Source organism: Musca domestica, unplaced genomic scaffold, assembly GCF_030504385.1.
Source record: "Musca domestica strain aabys unplaced genomic scaffold, Musca_domestica.polishedcontigs.V.1.1 38, whole genome shotgun sequence".
NCBI classification, from domain to species: Eukaryota; Metazoa; Arthropoda; class Insecta; order Diptera; family Muscidae; genus Musca; species Musca domestica.
Window position 1 is genome coordinate 1,569,283 of NW_026712324.1, and position 19,530 is coordinate 1,588,812.

Sequence of the window (19,530 nt, forward strand, 5' to 3'; positions counted from 1 at the left end):
TAAATTTGACAAATTATATTCAAATACGCTCAGATGTGATTATAGCTCCCAAATATATACTCAGCCGATTTCACATATTTGATGCACCCAAAGCGAGAGAGACAAAATCTGGCACCAGCAAAAATTGCCAAATTATATTGAAATCAGTTGAGGTTTGGATATAGCTAACATATATATTTCGGCCGATTTCATACATATTATGCACCAAACACGATATATATGACCGATTCCAATGAAATTCAGAATGTGTGGCGGAATTTGGTTATAATAATAAATGTGATAAATTAATTGGAAATTAGTTAAGATTTGGATATAGCTCCCATATATATATATATATATATATATATATTCTCGGCCGATTTCACATATTTGACGCACCAATTTCAATGAAATATGAAAGGTGTGGCGGAGTTTGGTGTAAAAGTAATTTTTTTTAAATTATATTTAAATCGGACCAGATTGGGATATTATTTTAATAAGAACCATTGACCCACAACGCCTTAGGCTAACACTAAAAAACAACACAACAATTTATTTGAAATACGCTTATTACGGCGAAGTATGTTGCTATCTCGAATTCACTAATTGCGATAGAAAAACCACTCTACTTAAAAAAATAGCAGTTTCCTGCACGCTTGGTATTTGCTATGAAATAAATAAATCCAAAGGACGAACCCTTCGTGTATGCATGTCATGTTACTGCTTTTGTAATGATTTTGTTTATTAACGCATTAAATTAGTGCAATATATTTTTTTTTTTTAATTTTTAAATTTGATTTTCTTTATCCAACATATATTCGTAAATAAAATTTTGAATGCATATAAAATCAAAAGGGGTAGCGAAGCGCACCGGGTTCAGCTAGTTTCTAATAAAATCCCAATTTATTTTCAGTGACAACAGCAACAACAACACCAACCTCGCCAATTGTGACAACAGTGAAACTGTGGCAATCTATTCATATCCCAATTTTGATATTGTTCATGAAATAGACAAAGGATTGTGCGAATTATCCACGGCACTAGGGCAGTCCTCGAATTTGGAGACAGTTATACGCTCTACAACATCTCTGGCATCTGTGGCAACAACAACAATACCAACAACAAACGCAGCTGCAGCAGCATCAAGTGCAGCTGCCGCCGCTCAAACGAACAGAATATCATCATCATTGTCATTGGCATCATCATCTTCATCGTCATCAATAGCATCCGCATCGGCATCGGCAGTTACAGCTGCAGCATCATCATCATCGTCATTATCATCTTCGCTGTCGTCGTCATCGTCATCATCTCAGATATCATCACCATCGTTAACACCACCCACTCCCATCAGTTTGCCGGAGCAATCACAAAGTCCACATGGTCAGACATCAATAAGCTCGACAACAGCATCGCCAGCATCATCCAGTGATACAACAGCCGCAGTAGCAGCAACATCAGTAATACTAACAGGTAAGTACTGGCACTCTCTTTCTCTTTCCTTGTTTTTTTCTCTCTCCATAGCTTCTGAAATGGCATTTCCTTCACCCCTTGGGAATGATTATAAATTACATTTGGGATTGCATTCGTTTTTTTTTTGTTGCTCTCCACTTCTCGAAAATCCATGACCCAGGAAATGGTCATCCATCCATCCAACTATCCATTCAGTCAGTCATCCATAAGTTGTTACTCTTCCATGGTTGTTGTGATGAGTGTTTTTGTTTCGTATCTGGTTGGTGTTGGATTTCACACACAAAACACAAACACACTCTTTTCCTTGTGTGAGTTAGACCTTCTGCTGTTCAGCCTTCATTTAAAATTGCCTGCAATTGTAGAGGAGTAGGAATAGATGGCATTTCTAAGGAAGGGATCAAAAGAATTCCTTTGTTGTGCCACATCTCTTTCTGCCCATCCAACAGCAGATACCAGCATTTGAACTGAGAATTGAAAACACCAGCAGCTGCAGCAGCAGCATTTGCAACATTGTTGCACTTTGTTGGGCGCATTACAATTGAATGGGTGCCAAGACAATTGATCATCACCACCAGCACTGGAAATGTTTTTCCTCTGACAGCTTTAACTATCTATCCAATGTGAATGTGAGATTTGTTGTGGCATAAAGATAGGGGAAGCTTAATGGGGGGGGGGGGGGGTGTATTTTCAATCAATTGAGGTTTTCTAATTAAATTATGGAATTATCTTGAAGAGAGCCGAATGGGAGAGGAATTGAAAGAGAAAAATTATATATAGACAAGAGCTGGAGGCTAAAAAGGCCATTAGATGGGCTCTAAATCCAGAGATTCAATTTTGGAAGAAATAGAGGCCAGAGAGTCTAGTATAGATGAGATGGCGACCAAAAAATCAAATAAAGACTGCCTGGAGGTCAGAGGGTCTAGTATATACGCTCTATAGCCAGAGGGTCAATTATATACGAGCTGGATATCAGGGAGTCTAGTATAGACCAGATTGTCCATTATATATGCTCTAGAGCCATAGTCGAAAGACAGGTAGACTATTATATAGGGTTGGATGCCAAAGAAGCACTTACAGGCGAGCTGAAGTCCAGGGGCTTATACGAGATGGAGGCCAGAAAGTCTCTCATAGACGTAGCAGGTCATACACGAGCTGGATGCCAAAGAGAGTTTTAAAGAAGTGAGGAGGCCAGAGAGTCCAATACAGACGAGTTAAAGGCTAGACGAGACAGAGGACACACTGTAGACTTTGAAGAGCTTTAGAAGGTCATCTGGCCATAGAAGAGCTTCAGAAAGTCTGCTGGCCATAGAAGAGATTCCGAAGGTCTTCTGTTCAAGAAGAGCTTCAGAAGGTCTTCTGTTCATAGAAGAGCTTCAGAAGGTCTTTTGTTCATAGAAGAGCTTCAGAAGGTCTTCTAGCCACAGAAGAGCTGAAGAAGGTCTTCTGGCCATAGATCGGCTTCAGAAGGTCTGCAGGTCATAGCAGAGCTTCAGAAAGTCTGCTGGCCATAGAAGAAATTCCGAAGGTCTTCTGGCCACAGAAGAAATTCCGAAGGTCTTTTAGCCACAGAAGACCTTCAGAAGGTCTTCCAGTCATAGAAGAGCTTCCGAAGGTCTTCCGGTCATAGAAGAGCTTCCGAAGGTCTTCTAGTCATGGAAGAGCTCGAGAAGATCTTTAAGTCATAGAATTGCTTTAGAAAATCTTCTAGCCGTAGTAGAGCTTCAGAAGGTCTTCCTGCCATAAAAATGCTTCAGAAGGTTCTATGGTCATAAAAGAGCTTCAGAGAGACTTCTAGCCATAGAAGAGTTTCCGAATGCCTTCTAATCGTTGAAGATGTTTATCGGGTATTACAGCCATTGGAGGGCTACAGAAAGTTCTCTCGCCATAGAAGAGCTTCAGAAGGTCTTCCAGCCATAGAAGAGCTTCAAAAGGTCTTCTAGCCATATAATCTTCAGAAGGTCTGGTCAGAGAAGAGGTTAATCGGGTCTTACAGCCATGGAAGAGCTACAGTAGCTACAGTCTCCTGTCTATAGAAGAGCTTTCGAAACTGTTCTGTCTGTAGAAGAGCTTTATGTCTACAGAAGAGCTTTAGAAAGTATTCTGTCTATAGGAGATCTTTATAAGCTCTTCTGTTTATTGAAGAGCTTTAGAGGTTTTTCTATCCGTCGATGAGCTTCAGAGGCTCTTCTATCTATAGGAGAGCTTTAGAGGCTTTTCTATCCATAGAAGAGCTTTAGAGGCTCTTCTATCTATAGGAGAGCTTTAGAGGCTCTTCTATCCATAGAAGAGCTTTAGAGGCTCTTCTATCCATAGAAGAGCTTTAGAGGCTCTTCTATCCATAGAAGAGCTTTAGAGGCTCTTCTATGTATAGAAGAGCTTTATAAGCTCATCTGTTAATATAAGAGCTTTATGAGCTCATCTGTCAATATAAGAGCTTTATGAGCTCTTCTGTTAATAGAAAAGCTTTAGGAGCTCTCCCGTCAATAGAAGAGCTTTAGAAGGTACTCTGCCAATAAAAGAGCTCTATAAGCTCTTCTGTCAATAGAAGAGCTTCAAAATCTCTTCGGTGAGTAGAAGAGCTTAAAAATCTCTTCGGTCAGTAGAAGAGCTTTAGAAGCTTCCGAATCTCTTCTATTTATAGAAGAGCTTCAAAAGTTCTTCTAATTATAGAATAGCTTCAAAAGCTCATCTAATTATAGAAGTGCTTTGAAAGCTTATCTAAATATGGAGAAACTTCAAAAACTTTTCTAATTATAGAAGAGCTTTGGAAGCTCTTCCAATTATAGAAGAACTTTAAAAGTTGAAGTTATAGAAGAGCTTTGGAAGCTCCTCTAATTATACAAAAGCTTTAGAAGCTCTTCTATCTATAAATGAGGTATGTTACCCATAGAAGAGCCTTAGAAGGTATTCGATCTATAGAAAAGCTTTAGAAGCTCTTCTATCTATGGAGGAGTTTCAGAAGCTTTTGTATCTACAGAAGTACTTAGAAAGTTCATAGGAGTTGTTAAACTCCCTAGCTTCCAACTCGTTAATATTCCCTGTCCTAATAGCTACACCTTCCAAGAATTGTCCATTTCGGCCATTATGCACACACGTTCATTGATCATTAAATTCTGGAATTGCTGTTTTTTTTTAGTTTTTAACAAGAAACGAAAAACCAATAAATTTTTTTCTTACAAATTTACGAGTTTGTTGTAAGTAAATTATACTCCCCCTTCCCACTCCCCCTGCAAACACTGCAGGCAAATTACTCCCACATGTATGCCAGTCACATCATCTGTGGATGTCAGTGCCACAGTCAGTCGGACGAGAGCAGTATTAGAAGAATTATCTATGATTTTTTTTCTCTGCATTTCATTGTTTATTGGGAATCTTCTTCTTCTATTTTATTATTATAGCTGCTGGCTGACTGACTAGCTAGCTTGTTGTTATCGTTCTTAGTGAGTTGTTGTTGTTGATTTGCAATAATTGTTTACAACACATTTCACTATCATCAACACTATGATGTCTATGTCAAGTAAATTTTTGCAATAAATTTTCTTCAACGTCTCCTTTCACTCTCCGCTCCGATGCTCCTCTCCTGCAGCTCTCGCTCACTCGTTGCAACTTTTCCGTCTAACAATTGGTTTCTCCTTAGAGGAATGATGCATTTTCTGCTGCTATCGCCATGCATGTGTGTGTGTGCACAAATAACGCATTGAGTTGCAGTCATAGTGTTTTTGTTGTTATTAGTTTTTGTTGCCCATGACGTTGTTGTTGTAACGAGTCATTGAACTTAAAAAATCATAGTCGTTCGTTGAACGACAGAGTGTAGTTGGTGTTCGTTTTGTAGTTCCTTGTTTCTTCATTCAGAAGTGGGGTTTTTCTTTTCGCCAACATTGTTGTTGTCGTCGTTGTTGTCTTAGTTACTGCTGCTGCTGTTGCTTTCGCTGCTGCCACTGTTGTTGTTGTTTTGATGTTGTTTATAGAAAACTAGGCAAGAATTTCAAGACGTTCATTGGCACCAACCTTTTATAACGGTGCTGGGCGGAGAGAACTGGTGTGCAGAGTTAGAGTAGATACGACAACAAAAACAAGTCGGAGATCATAGGGTACGGAAAATTGGGATCTTTCACAGACCTACGGTTAGAAGCACCTTAGGAAGTTCTTTTATAGGTGAAGGACCTCCTAGGAGACTTCAATGGATAAAATACCTTCTGAAATTCTTTTGTGAAGGGAGGCCCTCCCAAAAGCTTAAGGCCTAAGGATGCATGACTTTTAAATTTCTTCCATAGATGGACGACTTGTAAAGGTCTTTTATGAGAAGGCTTTTTAAGGAGAAGATAGGAGGCTTAAAGAAGGTCTTCTATGAAAAAATACCTCTCTAAGGTTTTCCAATGATAGAAGATCTGACTAAGGTCTCCTATGGATACAAGGTCTGTTAAATTAGGCTTGATGGATAGAACACCTCATAAAGGTATTAAATGATAGAGGACCTTCTATAGGTCTTTCATGAAAAACAGGTCCCCTAAAGGTCCTCTATGTACAGAGGTCATTGAAAGGTTTTTTGATAATAGAAGGACGTATTGAGGTCTACTGTAGACATAACGTCTATTAAAGGGGCTCCTACAGGTCTTCTATATATAGAGGTCCTCCAAAAGGTATTCTATGGATAAGGCCCTTCTATAGGTCTACTATGGAAAAAAGGTCCCCTAAAGGTCCTCTATGCACAGAGATCCTTGAAAAGTTTTTTGATAATAGGAGGTCGTATCGAGGTCTACTGTAGACATAACGTCTATTAAACGGGCTCCTACAGGTCTTCTATATATAGAGGTCCTCCAAAAGGTATTCTATGGATAAGGCCCTTCTATAGGTCTACTATGGAAAAAAGGTCCCCTAAAGGTCCTCTATGTACAGAGGTCCTTGAAAAGTTTTTTGATAATAGGAGGTCGTATCGAGGTCTACTGTAGACATAACGTCTATTAAAGGGGCTCCTACAGGTCTTCTATATATAGAGGTTCTAGAAAAGGTATTCTGTGTATAAAGGCCCTTTTATAGTCTACTATGGAAAAAAGGTCCCCAAAAGGTCCTCTATGTATAGAGGTCCTTGAAAGGTTTTTTGATAATAGGAGGTCTACTGCAGACATAACGTCTATTAAAGGGGCTCCTACAGGTCTTCTATATATAGAGGTCCTCCAAAAGGTATTCTATGTTAAAGGCCCTTCTATAGGTCTACTATGGAAAAAAGGTCTCCTTAAGGTCTTTCATGTACCGAAGACCCTTCAAAGGTTTTTTTAATGATAGGAGTTCGAATTGGGGTCTTCTGTGGATATAAGGTCTATTAAAGGGGAAATATGGATAGAACGTCTCATACAGGTCTCCTATATATCGAGGACCCCCTATACGTCTACTATGAAAAAAAGGTCAACAAAGGTCCTCCATGTACAGAAGACTTTCTAAAGGTTTTTTTTACGATAGGAGGTCTAATAAAGGTCTGTTAATAGGGCTCGATGAATTGAACACCCCCTAAGGGTATTCTATGGATAGAGGGCCTCCAATAGGTATACTGTAGAAAAAAGTCACCTGAAGGTCCTCCATGTACAAAAGATCCTTCAAAGGTTTTTTTCGATAATAGGAGGTTTTAGTAAAGACTACAATGGATATAAGTTCTGTTGGGGATAGGCTCGAATGATAGAACACATCATAAAGGTCTTGTATGGATAGGTCCCCTAAAGGTTATCTTTGTTCAGAAGACCATTTAAGTGTTTTTTGATGAGAGGAGGTCTAATTAAGACCTCCTCTGGATATAAAGTCTGTTAAAGAGTCTCCATGGATAGAACACCTTATAAGGGTATTCTACCCCTAAAGATCCTCCATGTACAGAAGACTTTCTAAAGGTTTTTCGATTATAGGAGTTCTAATTAAGGACTCCTATCGATATTAGGTCTGTTTAAGAGGCTCTATGGTTGGAACACCTTATAAAGGTCTTCTATATAAAGAGGAACTCCTACAGGCCTTTTATGGATAGATGACCTCCCATAGTTCTACCATGAAGGAATGGTCCCCTAAAGGTCCTCCATGTATAGAAGACTTTCCAAAGGTTTTTTGGTGATAGCAAATCTAATTGAGGTCACCTATGGATATAATGTATGTTAAAGGGGCTCGATGGACACCTCATAATGGTCTTTTCTATGTACAGAAGGCTTTTCAATGTTTTTTGATGATTGGAGGAGGAGGTCTAATTAGGGTCTTCTATGGGTAAGGTAATGGGTTCTATGGATAGAAAACCTCTTTAATAGCTTTTATACTTTGAAGACCTCCAAAAGGTCTAATAGGTATAGAAGACCTCGTAAAGATCTTTAATGAATAAAGACCTACTCTAGGTATTCTAGAGATAGAAGGTCTTCAATAGGTATTCTACCTATAGAAGGCCCTAGGCTTAAAAACAGTTGAAATTCCCCTTCAACATTTTAGACACCCTCCTATATATTCAAATTACTTTGCCTTAGATTTCCCTCGATCGTGTGTCTTCACACCCATTACATTTCACTTCTCCTAACTCTGGCGAGTTTTTTATTATTACACAATCTACTGACTATACCTCTCCACTCTTCACCTTGTCGTCCTCCTCCTCTCAAAACATCTTTTTACTACAAATATCACTACTACCATGAAGCGACAAAAAAAAAAATAAAACCCAAAGAAAATATCAACCACAAACAAGAGAAAATCAACTTCAACGAAAAAGTAAAAGAAATAAAAAGCGAAATGAAAAAACAACAACAACAACAAAAACAAACTCACGACAAATAAACCAATGCACTCTACTTGAAATATTTTCTTCCTGGTTCAAAGATAGTTTTGTTCTTTGTTTTTGTCTTGTGCGATTTTGCAACTTCAAAAAGGAAAAACGAAGACAAAAACAACAACAACGACAACAGTAATAATTGATAGATACCATACGTTGTTGCACAGTGGGTCAAAGAGAGGCTAGAATTAAAAAAAATATTTTTTTGCATTAATTTGTTATAAATATTTTTCAAGACATTTAAAAATCCTAAAAGAGGATTTTTTTGCGCTCAGCCGTCATATGACTACAGAGAGTATATATCACTTGACACGACCGAAACCTGACTCATCGAAGTAACTAGTTAAGACCCTAGATATCTTTTGGACCAAATTAGTTTCAGAACATTTGGAGTAGTTCTATGAGCCTCCGTCCATCCGTCTGTCTTTCTGACTGGCTAGAGTGCACTATAACTCTTATCAAACTTAGATCGAGTTGGGAGATGGACAATATTCGTGACCTACTTCTGAGACCTCTTTCACAAAAAGTCCACATTTTCACAGAATATACTACAGGGTTGCCAATATTCGACGGACCCATCTGGCAACGCCATAACTTTTGACAGAGATGTCACATCGCTTAATGACATACCGCGTTTGAAGCGTCAAAACACGCCACGCGAGCGCTCTGAAATAGTTGAAATTTACAAGAAGTCAATTGTGAAAGCTCAAAGTGCTTTTAAAACATTAAAAAATGTGAGAAGTGCGCCTTCTAAGAACACCATTAAGCGTTTATACGAAAAATTTTCGACTAGTAAGGGTCTTTCTAATCCGAAGAGGCCATATAAAAGTCGACCAAGGCGATCGGCCGAGAATATCGCTGCCGTACGAGCCAGTGTTGAGAGGTCCCCAAGAACATCCCAAAAACGCCGTTCTCAGCAGTTGGGCATGGTTCGGTCCACTTTACAACGGATTATTCGCATTGATTTGCATTTGTTCCCGTACAAAATTCAATTGTCGCAAAGAATGTTGCCTGCGCACAAGCCTCGTCGATTGGAATGGGACCAAAGGGCCCAAAGGTCCGTCGAATATGGGCAACCCTGTATACCTCATACAAAAAGAAAGGATCATCCAAATGTTGTTGAAATTTCCCAAATCCTAATATTTCTATTAGTGCTAGGTCGTGTGCGAGGATGGATTATATCGGCCACACCCTTTTAGTACCTACCTCACAAAGGGTCAACATTTTGAATAACCAAAATTCTCATAAAATTCGAAGCAAGCATTGAATTCATTCTACACTTCACACATTCCAATATTTTTACTAACACAAGATCTTCTGTAAAGACGGAATAATCGCTCCACTCCTTCTGATACTTCCCCTACAACGGGTCAACATTTTTGAATAATTATAACTCTCATAAACTTAGCATCCGATCCCCTTCAAATTTCACTCATCCTAATATTTCTACTGACACAAAATCTGGTGTGTAGATGGAATATATCGGGCCACTCCTTCTGGTACCTCCCTCACAAAGTGGTCACAATTTTCAATACTTAACTTTCGATTCTCTTCAAACTTGGAACTTCTCAATATTTCTCAGAACTAGAGAACTGATGTTAATATGGAATTTATCGTCTTACTCCTTGTGGGACCTCCGCCAAAAAAGGTTTAAATTCTCTTAACAATTATTGATATAAACTTTGAAATAAATATTCGATTTTCTTTAAATTTTGCACATCCAATATTTCATCTGATACCTCATCCATATTTCAATATTTTTCCAAAAATGTTCACATATCTCATATAAAGTGAAGAAAGTAGTCGATATAGTCCAAGTTTGGCACGTTGTGATACGTCGGTACATACGCCCAATATCAAACTCACTAACATTTAGTACGCATATCTAAAACTATCTACATCTCTCCATCCAGAAAACAACAGTGATCGAAAATTATTACCAGTTGGTACTTTTCGAACAATTATGGTACGGATTTGCAACAGCAGATACCAATAGGGGCCTTAATATCAAATTTGGAGATTCCTGATTTCTACATTCAATAAATACTAAGTTTAGTAACATTTAGTACTTCTCGTAACTAAAATTAGTACACATTTCCAAAATCACCTCTATCTCTCAACTTCAGAGATCTCAATATAAAAATTTGAAGATTCCAACCCTATCCCTTCACCCAATAATAAATTTAGTACCATTTGGTACTTTTCGAACAATTATATTACACATTTTTAATGTCTCAGCCTCAGATATCAACAGTGATCTTCAACTTTCAGGATTTCAGCTCTATTCCTTCACCCAATACCAAATTTAGTACTTTTCAATACCAAATTTGGTACCATTCAGTACTTTTCGAACAATTTAGTACGGGTTTCCAAAACCACCTCCATATCTTAACCACAGACACCAACAGTGACATCTATAACAAATTTTAGGATTTTAGTTCTATTCAATAACCCAATACCAAATTTAGTACCATTTAGTACTTTTCGTACAAATATAATATACATTTATAAAACCGCCAAATCTCAAACAAAGATACCATGGGTAATCTAAATATCAAATGTCAGAATTGTATCTCTATCCTTTCACCGAAGACCCAATTTAGTACCATTTAGTACTTTTCGTACAATTATAGTACACATTACCAAAACCACCTCCATATGCCTAGGCTATGCTTGAACATCGACCCTTAGACCAAATTTCAGATTTCCAGCACTATAATTTTATAAAGAATTGTACCAAATATAGTACTATTTAGTACTTTTTCGTGCACTTGTAGTACACATTTCCAAAACCACCACCTTATCACAAACCAACCACCAACACGGACCCCAAATAAAAATTTCAAAATTCCAGCTTCATTCATTCACCCTAAACCAAAATTTTCCAAATTTAGTACAGTTCGTACACTAAGTACACAATTGCAAAACCTCCTCTTTTATGTCAAACTTACTTTCCAACCTTGATTTTCATACCAAATTTCAAGTTTATAGCTCTATCCGTTCACATAATACCAAATGGTACCATTTTACAAGTTTAGTACCATTTTAGAACTTTTCGTAACCTTAAAGTTCGAATTTCCAAAAAACCTTTATAACATCTACCATGCACTCCATCAGTGACTCTTATTCCAAATTTCAGTAATCTTGCTCATTCCGTTTGTCCAATAAAAAGTATTCAATTTTCAGTACATTTTAGTACTAAGGGTACCCTTTTAGTACGAATTTCTAAAAATCCAACCTTCCAAAAAAAAAAAAAAAAAATAAATAAACCGATTGATAGGGATTAACTTCTTTTGTGTTTTTTTTTTAAATATTAAACCCCATGTAACCCCTGTTCCATGGCTTGTCTCTTGCGCTTGACTTCGCCCAGTCAACATCAAAAAAAAAAAAAAAAAAAAAAAAAAAACCGGGAAAGCGTTGGAAAAATTTATTATTGCATCAAAGAAAGACATTTTCAGGCACTGGCCATGTTGTTGCTATTGTTTGTGGTGATGGTGGAGTGCCTGTGTGTGTTTGGCCCGCCTGTCAAGGCATAAGCATGGAGCCATCATAGCTCCGTCTCAGCCGACCACCATCGGCTACAATGTAGGAGGCTTGAATGGTGGTTTTTGCGGTTAACTTTTCTTTTCCTTTCCTCCTTCTTCTTCTTCTTTCATAATCAGCGTCATACAAATTTGAATTCATTATCCTTCAGCGGCGGTGGCATGAAGTGAAATTGATTAGGGGCAAGCGGAGGAGGAAGGCAATGAATTGCTGAACATGTTTGTCTTTGATTATGTCTATTTTCGTTATTTACTTCTTTGTTTGGTTTGTGTTGCGAAGAAGAAAATGATTTTCCTTATTATTGTATAATTGCTCCATGGAAAAATATCGACGACGACGGCGACGACGATGAACGCATTGACACAGCGGCAATGTGCAAATGGAATTGTGCGTGCTGGAGCGTCAGAGAGCTGCGGAGTTGGGTATGAGCAGAAGATTTGCCATTTTCAATTTCCTACTTTTACACAAATCAACAAGAAAGCCAACAATGACAAAATTTGAATTTGAAAGCTAGAGTAACGTACCGAATCGCCAATAAACAAGAATAAGAACAAGTTAAAAAGTATCAGTCGGTATTGCCGACAGATATATACCCTCAGCCTGCGTTAGATTATTTAAATATATTTTGGCTAGTATTACGATTATTCAAACGTTTGACCCTCTATGCAGCAGGTTCCGAAGGAATGGATCAATATTGTCCATTTCGTATTTTATGCGAAATCATAAATTCCGATAAATTTCATATTCATATCAGACTTCTTATTGAGAGAAATATTTGGGCATAGCAATTAGTAAAGAATTGCTGAATTGTTTCGAAAGTTATGACAGATAAAATTATTGAAAATTGTGACACTATGTGGGTGAGGTGCCAGAAGGGGTTCGAAGATATATACAAATCTTGTGTTAGCAAAAATTTTTGTATGTTTGAAATTTGCAGAGAGTTGGATGCTTATTTATTTGAGCGTTTTTTTTTCAAAATCTTGAAACCTATGTATGGGGGAGGTACCAGAAGAAATGGTTCGATCTATACCATCTTTATAACAGATCTTGTGTTGATAGAAATATTCAGATGTGCCAAGTCTAAATGGAATCGGATGTTAATTTGGCGTTTTATGAGCCACATGGGTATTCAAAATGTCGACATTTTGTGGGGGAGGTACCAGAAGGAGTGGACCGATATATTCAATGTTAACACCAGATCTTAGGTTTATAGAAATATTGGGGTGTGTGAAATTTTAAGACGTTTAGTTCCTTACATCACATTTTATAAGAGTTATAATTATTCAAAATTTTGACCCTTTGTGGTGGAGGTACTTGATGGAGTGGACCGATATAGTCCATTTTCACACCTGACCTTGCGCTGTTACAAATATTAGGATTTGCAGAGATGGGGCAAAATCGGATCATTCTTTCTCTTTCTGTGCAGAAAATATATATTTTTTTGAAAATTTCGACCTTTTGTGGGGGAGGTACCAGAAGGAGTGGACCGATGTATTCCACCTTCACACCAGATATTACGCTAATACAATTATTGGGATGTGTGAAATTTGAAGACAATCGGACGCTTACTTCACATTTTATAAGAGTTGTTATTATTCAAAATTTTGACCCTTTGTGGGTGAGGTACTTGATAGAGTGGACCAATATTGTCCATTTTCGCACCTGACCTAGCACTGACAAAAATATTAGGATTCGCAAAGTTGGAGCAAAATCGGATCATCATTTCTCTTTCTGTGCAGAAAATATATTTTTTGAAAATTTCGACCTTTTGTGGGGGACGTACCAGAAGGAGTGGACCGATATTGCCCATCTCCGAACTCGATCTAAGTTTGACAATAATATTACGATGTACAAAGTTTGGACCAAATCGGATACTCCCTTCGAGAGTTATCGTGCGCACCAGCCAGCCAGACAGACAGACAGACAGACAGACGGACGGACGGACATCGCTAGATCGACTCCAAATGTCCTGAAACGGATTTGGTCCAAAGAGACCTAGGGTCTAAAATCGTTATTTCGACTAGGCACGTTTTGACCGTATCAAATGATATATACCCTCTGTAGCCATATGGCTGAGGGTATAACAAGCAACCATGCCATTCCATCCCAGCCCATAACTTAAAGTACCACTCGAAACGTAACATGACTTTAGTGATCATTGACTTTTCTGGATTTGCCTTTGGTAACCAGTTATGGGCTAGGGGCTACCATGATCTTCACATGGCAAGGAAAATGAGATGCCATTTTTGGGGGATTTTCTTGGAAAAAGTGGTCGAATTTTTAGGATCACCAAAAATATTTTTTCAAGGACTGACCTCAACGTGGATTTTTTAAAAATATTTTCACAATGTCTGACCTAAACGTGGATTTTTTAAAAACATTTTTTAAGGCCTATTAATGACCTAAACGTGGATTTTTTAAAAATATTTTTTCAAGGCCTATGAATGAACGTGGATTTTTTAAAAATATTTTTTCAAGGCCTATCAATGAACGTGGATTTTTTTAAAAATATTTTTTCAAGGCCTATCAATGAACGTGGATTTTTTTAAAAATATTTTTTCAAGGCCTATCAAAGCCCTAAAATTTTTTAAAAATATTTTTTCAAGGCCTATCAATGAACGTGGATTTTTTTAAAAATATTTTTTCAAGGCCTATCAAAGCCCTAAATTTTTTTAAAAATATTTTTTCAAGGCCTATCAAAGCCCTAAAATTTTTTAAAAATATTTTTTCAAGGCCTATCAAAGCCCTAAATTTTTTTAAAAATATTTTTTCAAGGCCTATCAAAGCCCTAAAATTTTTTAAAAATATTTTTTCAAGCCCTGACCTAAACAAGGATTTTTTTAAAAATATTTTTTCAAGACCTATTAATGACCTTAACGTGGTTTTTTTAAAAATATTTTTTCAAGACCTATTAATGACCTAAACGTGGATTTTTAAAAAAAAATTTTCAAGGCCTATCAAAGCCCTAAAATTTTTTAAAAATAATTTTTCAAGCCCAGACCTAAACGTGGATGTTTTAAAAATATTTTTTCAAGCCCTGACCTAAACGTGGATTTTTTAAAAATATTTTTTCAAGACCTATTAATGACCTAAACGTGGATTTTTAAAAAAATATTTTCAAGGCCTATCAAAGCCCTAAAATTTTTTAAAAATAATTTTTCAAGCCCAGACCTAAGCGTGGATGTTTTAAAAATATTTTTTCAAGCCCTGACCTAAACGTGGATTTTTTAAAAATATTTTTTCAATGCTTATTAATGACCTGAACGTGGATTTTTTAAAAAATATTTTTTCAAGGCCTATTAATGACCAAAACGTGGATTTTTTAAAAAATATGTTTTCAAGGCCTATTTATGACCAAAACGTGGATTTTTTAAAAATATTTTTTCAAGGCCTATCAAAGCTCTAAACGTGGATTTTTTAAAAATATTTTTTCAAGGCCTATCAAAGCATTATACGCGGATTTTTTAAAAATATTTTTTCAAGGCCTATCAAAGATCTAAACGTGGATTTTTTAAAAATATTTTTTCAAGGCCTATCAAAGCTTTAAACGTGGATTTTTTAAAAATATTTTTTCAAGGCCTATCAAAGCTATAAACGTGGATTTTTTAAAATATTTTTTCAAGGCCTATCAAAGCCCTATCATTTTTTAAAAATATTTTTTCAAGCCCTGACCTAAACGCGAATTTTTTTATAAATATTTTTTCAAGGCCTATCAAAGCCCTAACATTTTTTAAAAATATTTTTTCAAGGCCTATCAAAGCCCTAACATTTTTTAAAAATATTTTTTCAAGGCCTATCAAAGCCCTAACATTTTTTAAAAATATTTTTTCAAGGCCTATCAAAGCCCTAACATTTTTTAAAAATATTTTTTCAAGGCCTATCAAAGCCCTAACATTTTTTAAAAATATTTTTTCAAGCCCTGACCTAAACGTGGATTTTTTAAAATATTTTTTCAAGGCCTATCAAAGCTCTAACATTTTTTAAAAATATTTTTTCAAGGCCTATCAAAGCCCTAACATTTTTTAAAAATATTTTTTCATGCCCTCACCTAAACGTGGATTTTTTAAAAAATATTTTTCTAGCCCTGACCAAATCTTGGATTTTTAAAAAATATTTTTTCTAGCCCTGACCTAAACTTGGATTTTTTAAAAATATTTTTTTCAAGGCCTACTCAACCTTCTTGGGAAGGAAAGTAAAATTTGATATGGTAACCTGAAACAATTCATTCTATTGATTGTAGAAAAGGGTCTCAGTCCAAACATACATGACAGTTACCCAAGAAAAGGTTTCCCAATCAATATCCTTACTGTTTTTTAATTTTCCTCCCAATAGAAAAAAGAAAACGTAATGAAAGGAACCCCCTTTTCCTTAACCTTCTCATGCTCTTGATCTTTGTTATTTACCTTAAAAAATATTTCTTCTTCTGTCTTCCTATTCCATTTTTTTTCTCTATGTTGACATTAACATAACAGAAAATGTCAAAATACTTCGCTTAAACGGTTTCTGCTGTTTTTTATTTTCACTTAATTTTCCCATTTTTTCAAGTCATGTGAAAGGAAACTTTTCCTGTTTTTTCTCCGATTGTTGTTTATCTTTGCAAATAGTTTGCTTCTATTTTCATATTTGCTATTATCTTATTATTTAACCTCGTTTCCCTCCTCCTCGTAGGGGTTTAGCAATTGTCTGTTGGATAGCTATTGGAAGTTCTCTGAAATTGCCTTCTGGTTCTCAGTATTCCTTTGCGAAGTTGTTGTTGTTCTTGATGTAATTACACATTGCCTTCTCATTATAAGGCATTGCCTGCTAACGGTTCTCACATATACCAATAAATTTTGTATGGATGTATGTTGGTGTGTGTATGTTGTATGTTTGCCAGAGATAAGAACCATCCATGAATAGGAAGAAAAATAGTCAAGCATAGAACTATTGTAAATGTGTTCTTTCACTAGTAGTAAGGGTATGGGGGTTTCCATGATCAACTACTATGGGATAGATGACCACAGAGGCCGGATACTGGGGTGTAGCTGAGCTCTCAAGCCACGTACTGCAGAGTTGTTGATCTCGATGCCATCGAAAGAAGACTAGATGGACTCTGAGGCCATCTACTGTAGAATAGATGTGCCTAGAAGTCACCTACTACTGAGCATAGCTGCCAGCTACTGTAGAGTAGATGATCTTAGCGGCCATCTACTGTAGAGTGAATGAGCTCAGAGGTCATCCAGATTAGAGTAGATGTACTCAGGGGTCATCTACGGTAGAGTAGATGCACTCAGAAGTCTTCTATGGTAGAGTAGATGTGCTTAGGGGACATCTATTGTAGAGTGGATGAACTCATAGACCATTTACTACGGCGTAGATGATCTCCGAGGCCATCTACTACAACGTAGATGATCTCAGAGGCCATCTACTGTAGAGTAGATGAGCTCAGAGGTCATATACTGTAGAGTGAATGAGCTCAGAGGTCATCTATAGTAGAGTAGATGTACTCAGGAATCATCTACGGTAGAGTAGATGTACTCAGGAATCATCTACGGTAGAGTAGATGTACTCAGGAATCATCTACGGTAGAGTAGATGTACTCAGGGGTCTTCTATGGTAGAGTAGATGTGCTTAGGGGCATCTATTGTAGAGTAGATGAGCTCATAGACCATTTACTACGGCGTAGATGATCTCCGAGGCCATCTACTACATCGTAAATGATCTCAGAGGGCATCTACTGTACAGTAGATGAGCTCAGAGGTCATCTACTGTAGAGTAGATGAGCTCAGAGGTCATATACTGTAGAGTAGATGAACTCGCAGGCCAGCTACTGTGCGTTGCGTTCAGGGGTCATCTACTGCTAAGTAGACGAGCTTAGCGGCCATCTACTGTAGAGTAGATGAGCTCAGAGGTGATCTAGATTAGAGTAGATGTACTCAGGGGTCATCTACGGTAGAGTAGATGCACTCAGGGGTCTTCTATGGTAGAGTAGATGTGCTTAGGGGACATATATTGTAGAGTAGATGAACTCATAGACCATTTACTACAACGTAGATGATCTCCGAGGCCATCTACTACAACGTAGATGATCTCAGAGGCCATTTACTGTAGAGTAGATGAGCTCAGAGGTCATATACTGTAGAGTGAATGAGCTCAGAGGTCATCTATAGTAGAGTAGATGTACTTAGGAATCATCTACGGTAGAGTAGATGTATTTAGGGGTCTTCTATGGGAGAGTAGATGTGCTTAGGGGACATCTATTGTAGAGTAGATGAACTCATAGACCATTTAGTACAACGTAGATGATCTCCGAGGCCATCTAATACAACGTAGATGATCTCAGAGGCCATCTACAGTAGAGTAGATGAGCTCAGAGGCCATCTACTGTAGAGTAGATGTACTCAGGGGTCATCTACGGTGGAGTAGATGTACTCAGGGGTCACCTACGGTAAAGTAGATGTGTTTAGGGATCATCTACTGTAGATGAGCTCAAAAGCCATCTACGGTGGAGTCGATGAGCTCAGGGGTTATCTGCTCTAAAGTGGATGGGTTCAAATGTAATCTACTAGTGAGTATATAAGATCCCTACCATATAGTGGATCAACTCCGAGGAAAACTGCAACTTTTCCTCATATTCTTTTTTTTGTGCAATCCCCCATAGAAGTACTTGCACTTCTTCGTCTTGTTGTTATTATTGCAACTTTTTTTTTTTGCTAGCTTTTCCAACGCTGTTGATCTTGTAACTTGGAAGACAGACAGACAAACGGATGGACAGACAAAATAGAGATAGTGCAGCTAGATGGCTGCTTCTTCTTGTTGTTGTCTTGGCGCAAGTTCTTCGGTACTGGCTGCAAACGAAAAAGAAATGGAAAATCTACAATGGCAACTATTAACAATGACACATGAGATCGGCTGCAGCAGAGCCGTGGCATCGGAATACTAGAAATGAAAAGCAAAGCAGCAACAACAACAAGACACCATGAAAATATCACCGCCAACAACAACGGTAACGATGACGGCAACTATCATACCGCATTTGGGCGGGCGGGCGAACCGACGGATGGCCACAAAAGAAAAAGTTCTTTAACACACACACACATGATACACATATGCTACACACACACACACACCCATATGGGAGAAAGAGAGTTTTCACTGGGCAATGAACGATGAACGTTGTCTGCTGCCGTTAGTGGTTCATTGCTCTGTCAAGGTAGCAGAAGAATTCGTTGCCTGTTTTGCTTCGTTCTTCGTCTTCTGCTGGTTGTTAGCAACAGCGACAAAACAATTTTCTATTTTCTTGAGAGTTTTGTTTTTTCTATGAAGTTTCCTTGTTTGTTGCAAAAAGTCTTCTTGTTGTTGTCGTTGTTGTTGTATTGGCATTAGGTAGGTGTGCTGTTTCTAATGCTGCTTTCCTTGAGTTGAGTTTTTCACTTTCGCGGAGAGGAATTTTGCGAAATGGATTAGAAAAGGAATAGACCAATAAAAGTTGTTGTGGTTTTCTATGCTCTCTGTTGCTCAAGTTGTTGTCTCTGAATGCCCAAGAATGGGGAAAAGTCATTGACAACAACAACAATTGCAGCAATGCGATCCATAGAAGCACACACAATTACACTCTCTCCATTCTAATCAACGAGGATCGTATGGGAAATGGGACAAGAGAACAGATGAGCATTTACTCTAGAGTGGATTAGGTCAGAGGTCACCAACTCTAGTGTAGATGAACTCAGAGGTCGCCTACTCTAGTGTAAATGAACTCAGAGGTCATCTAC

General features: G+C 37.5%; 1 protein-coding gene across 1 annotated transcript in view; it reads left to right on the forward strand.

The window, feature by feature from the left end:
- The window catches only part of LOC101896514 (ecdysone-induced protein 78C), a 204,146-nt gene that overhangs the window by 7,902 nt on the left and 176,714 nt on the right, over positions 1-19,530 (forward strand). The window contains exon 2 of the mRNA XM_059126342.1: positions 893-1,449. Coding sequence (XP_058982325.1) covers positions 893-1,449 — 557 coding nt within the window. The remainder of the gene's footprint in view (positions 1-892; positions 1,450-19,530) is intronic.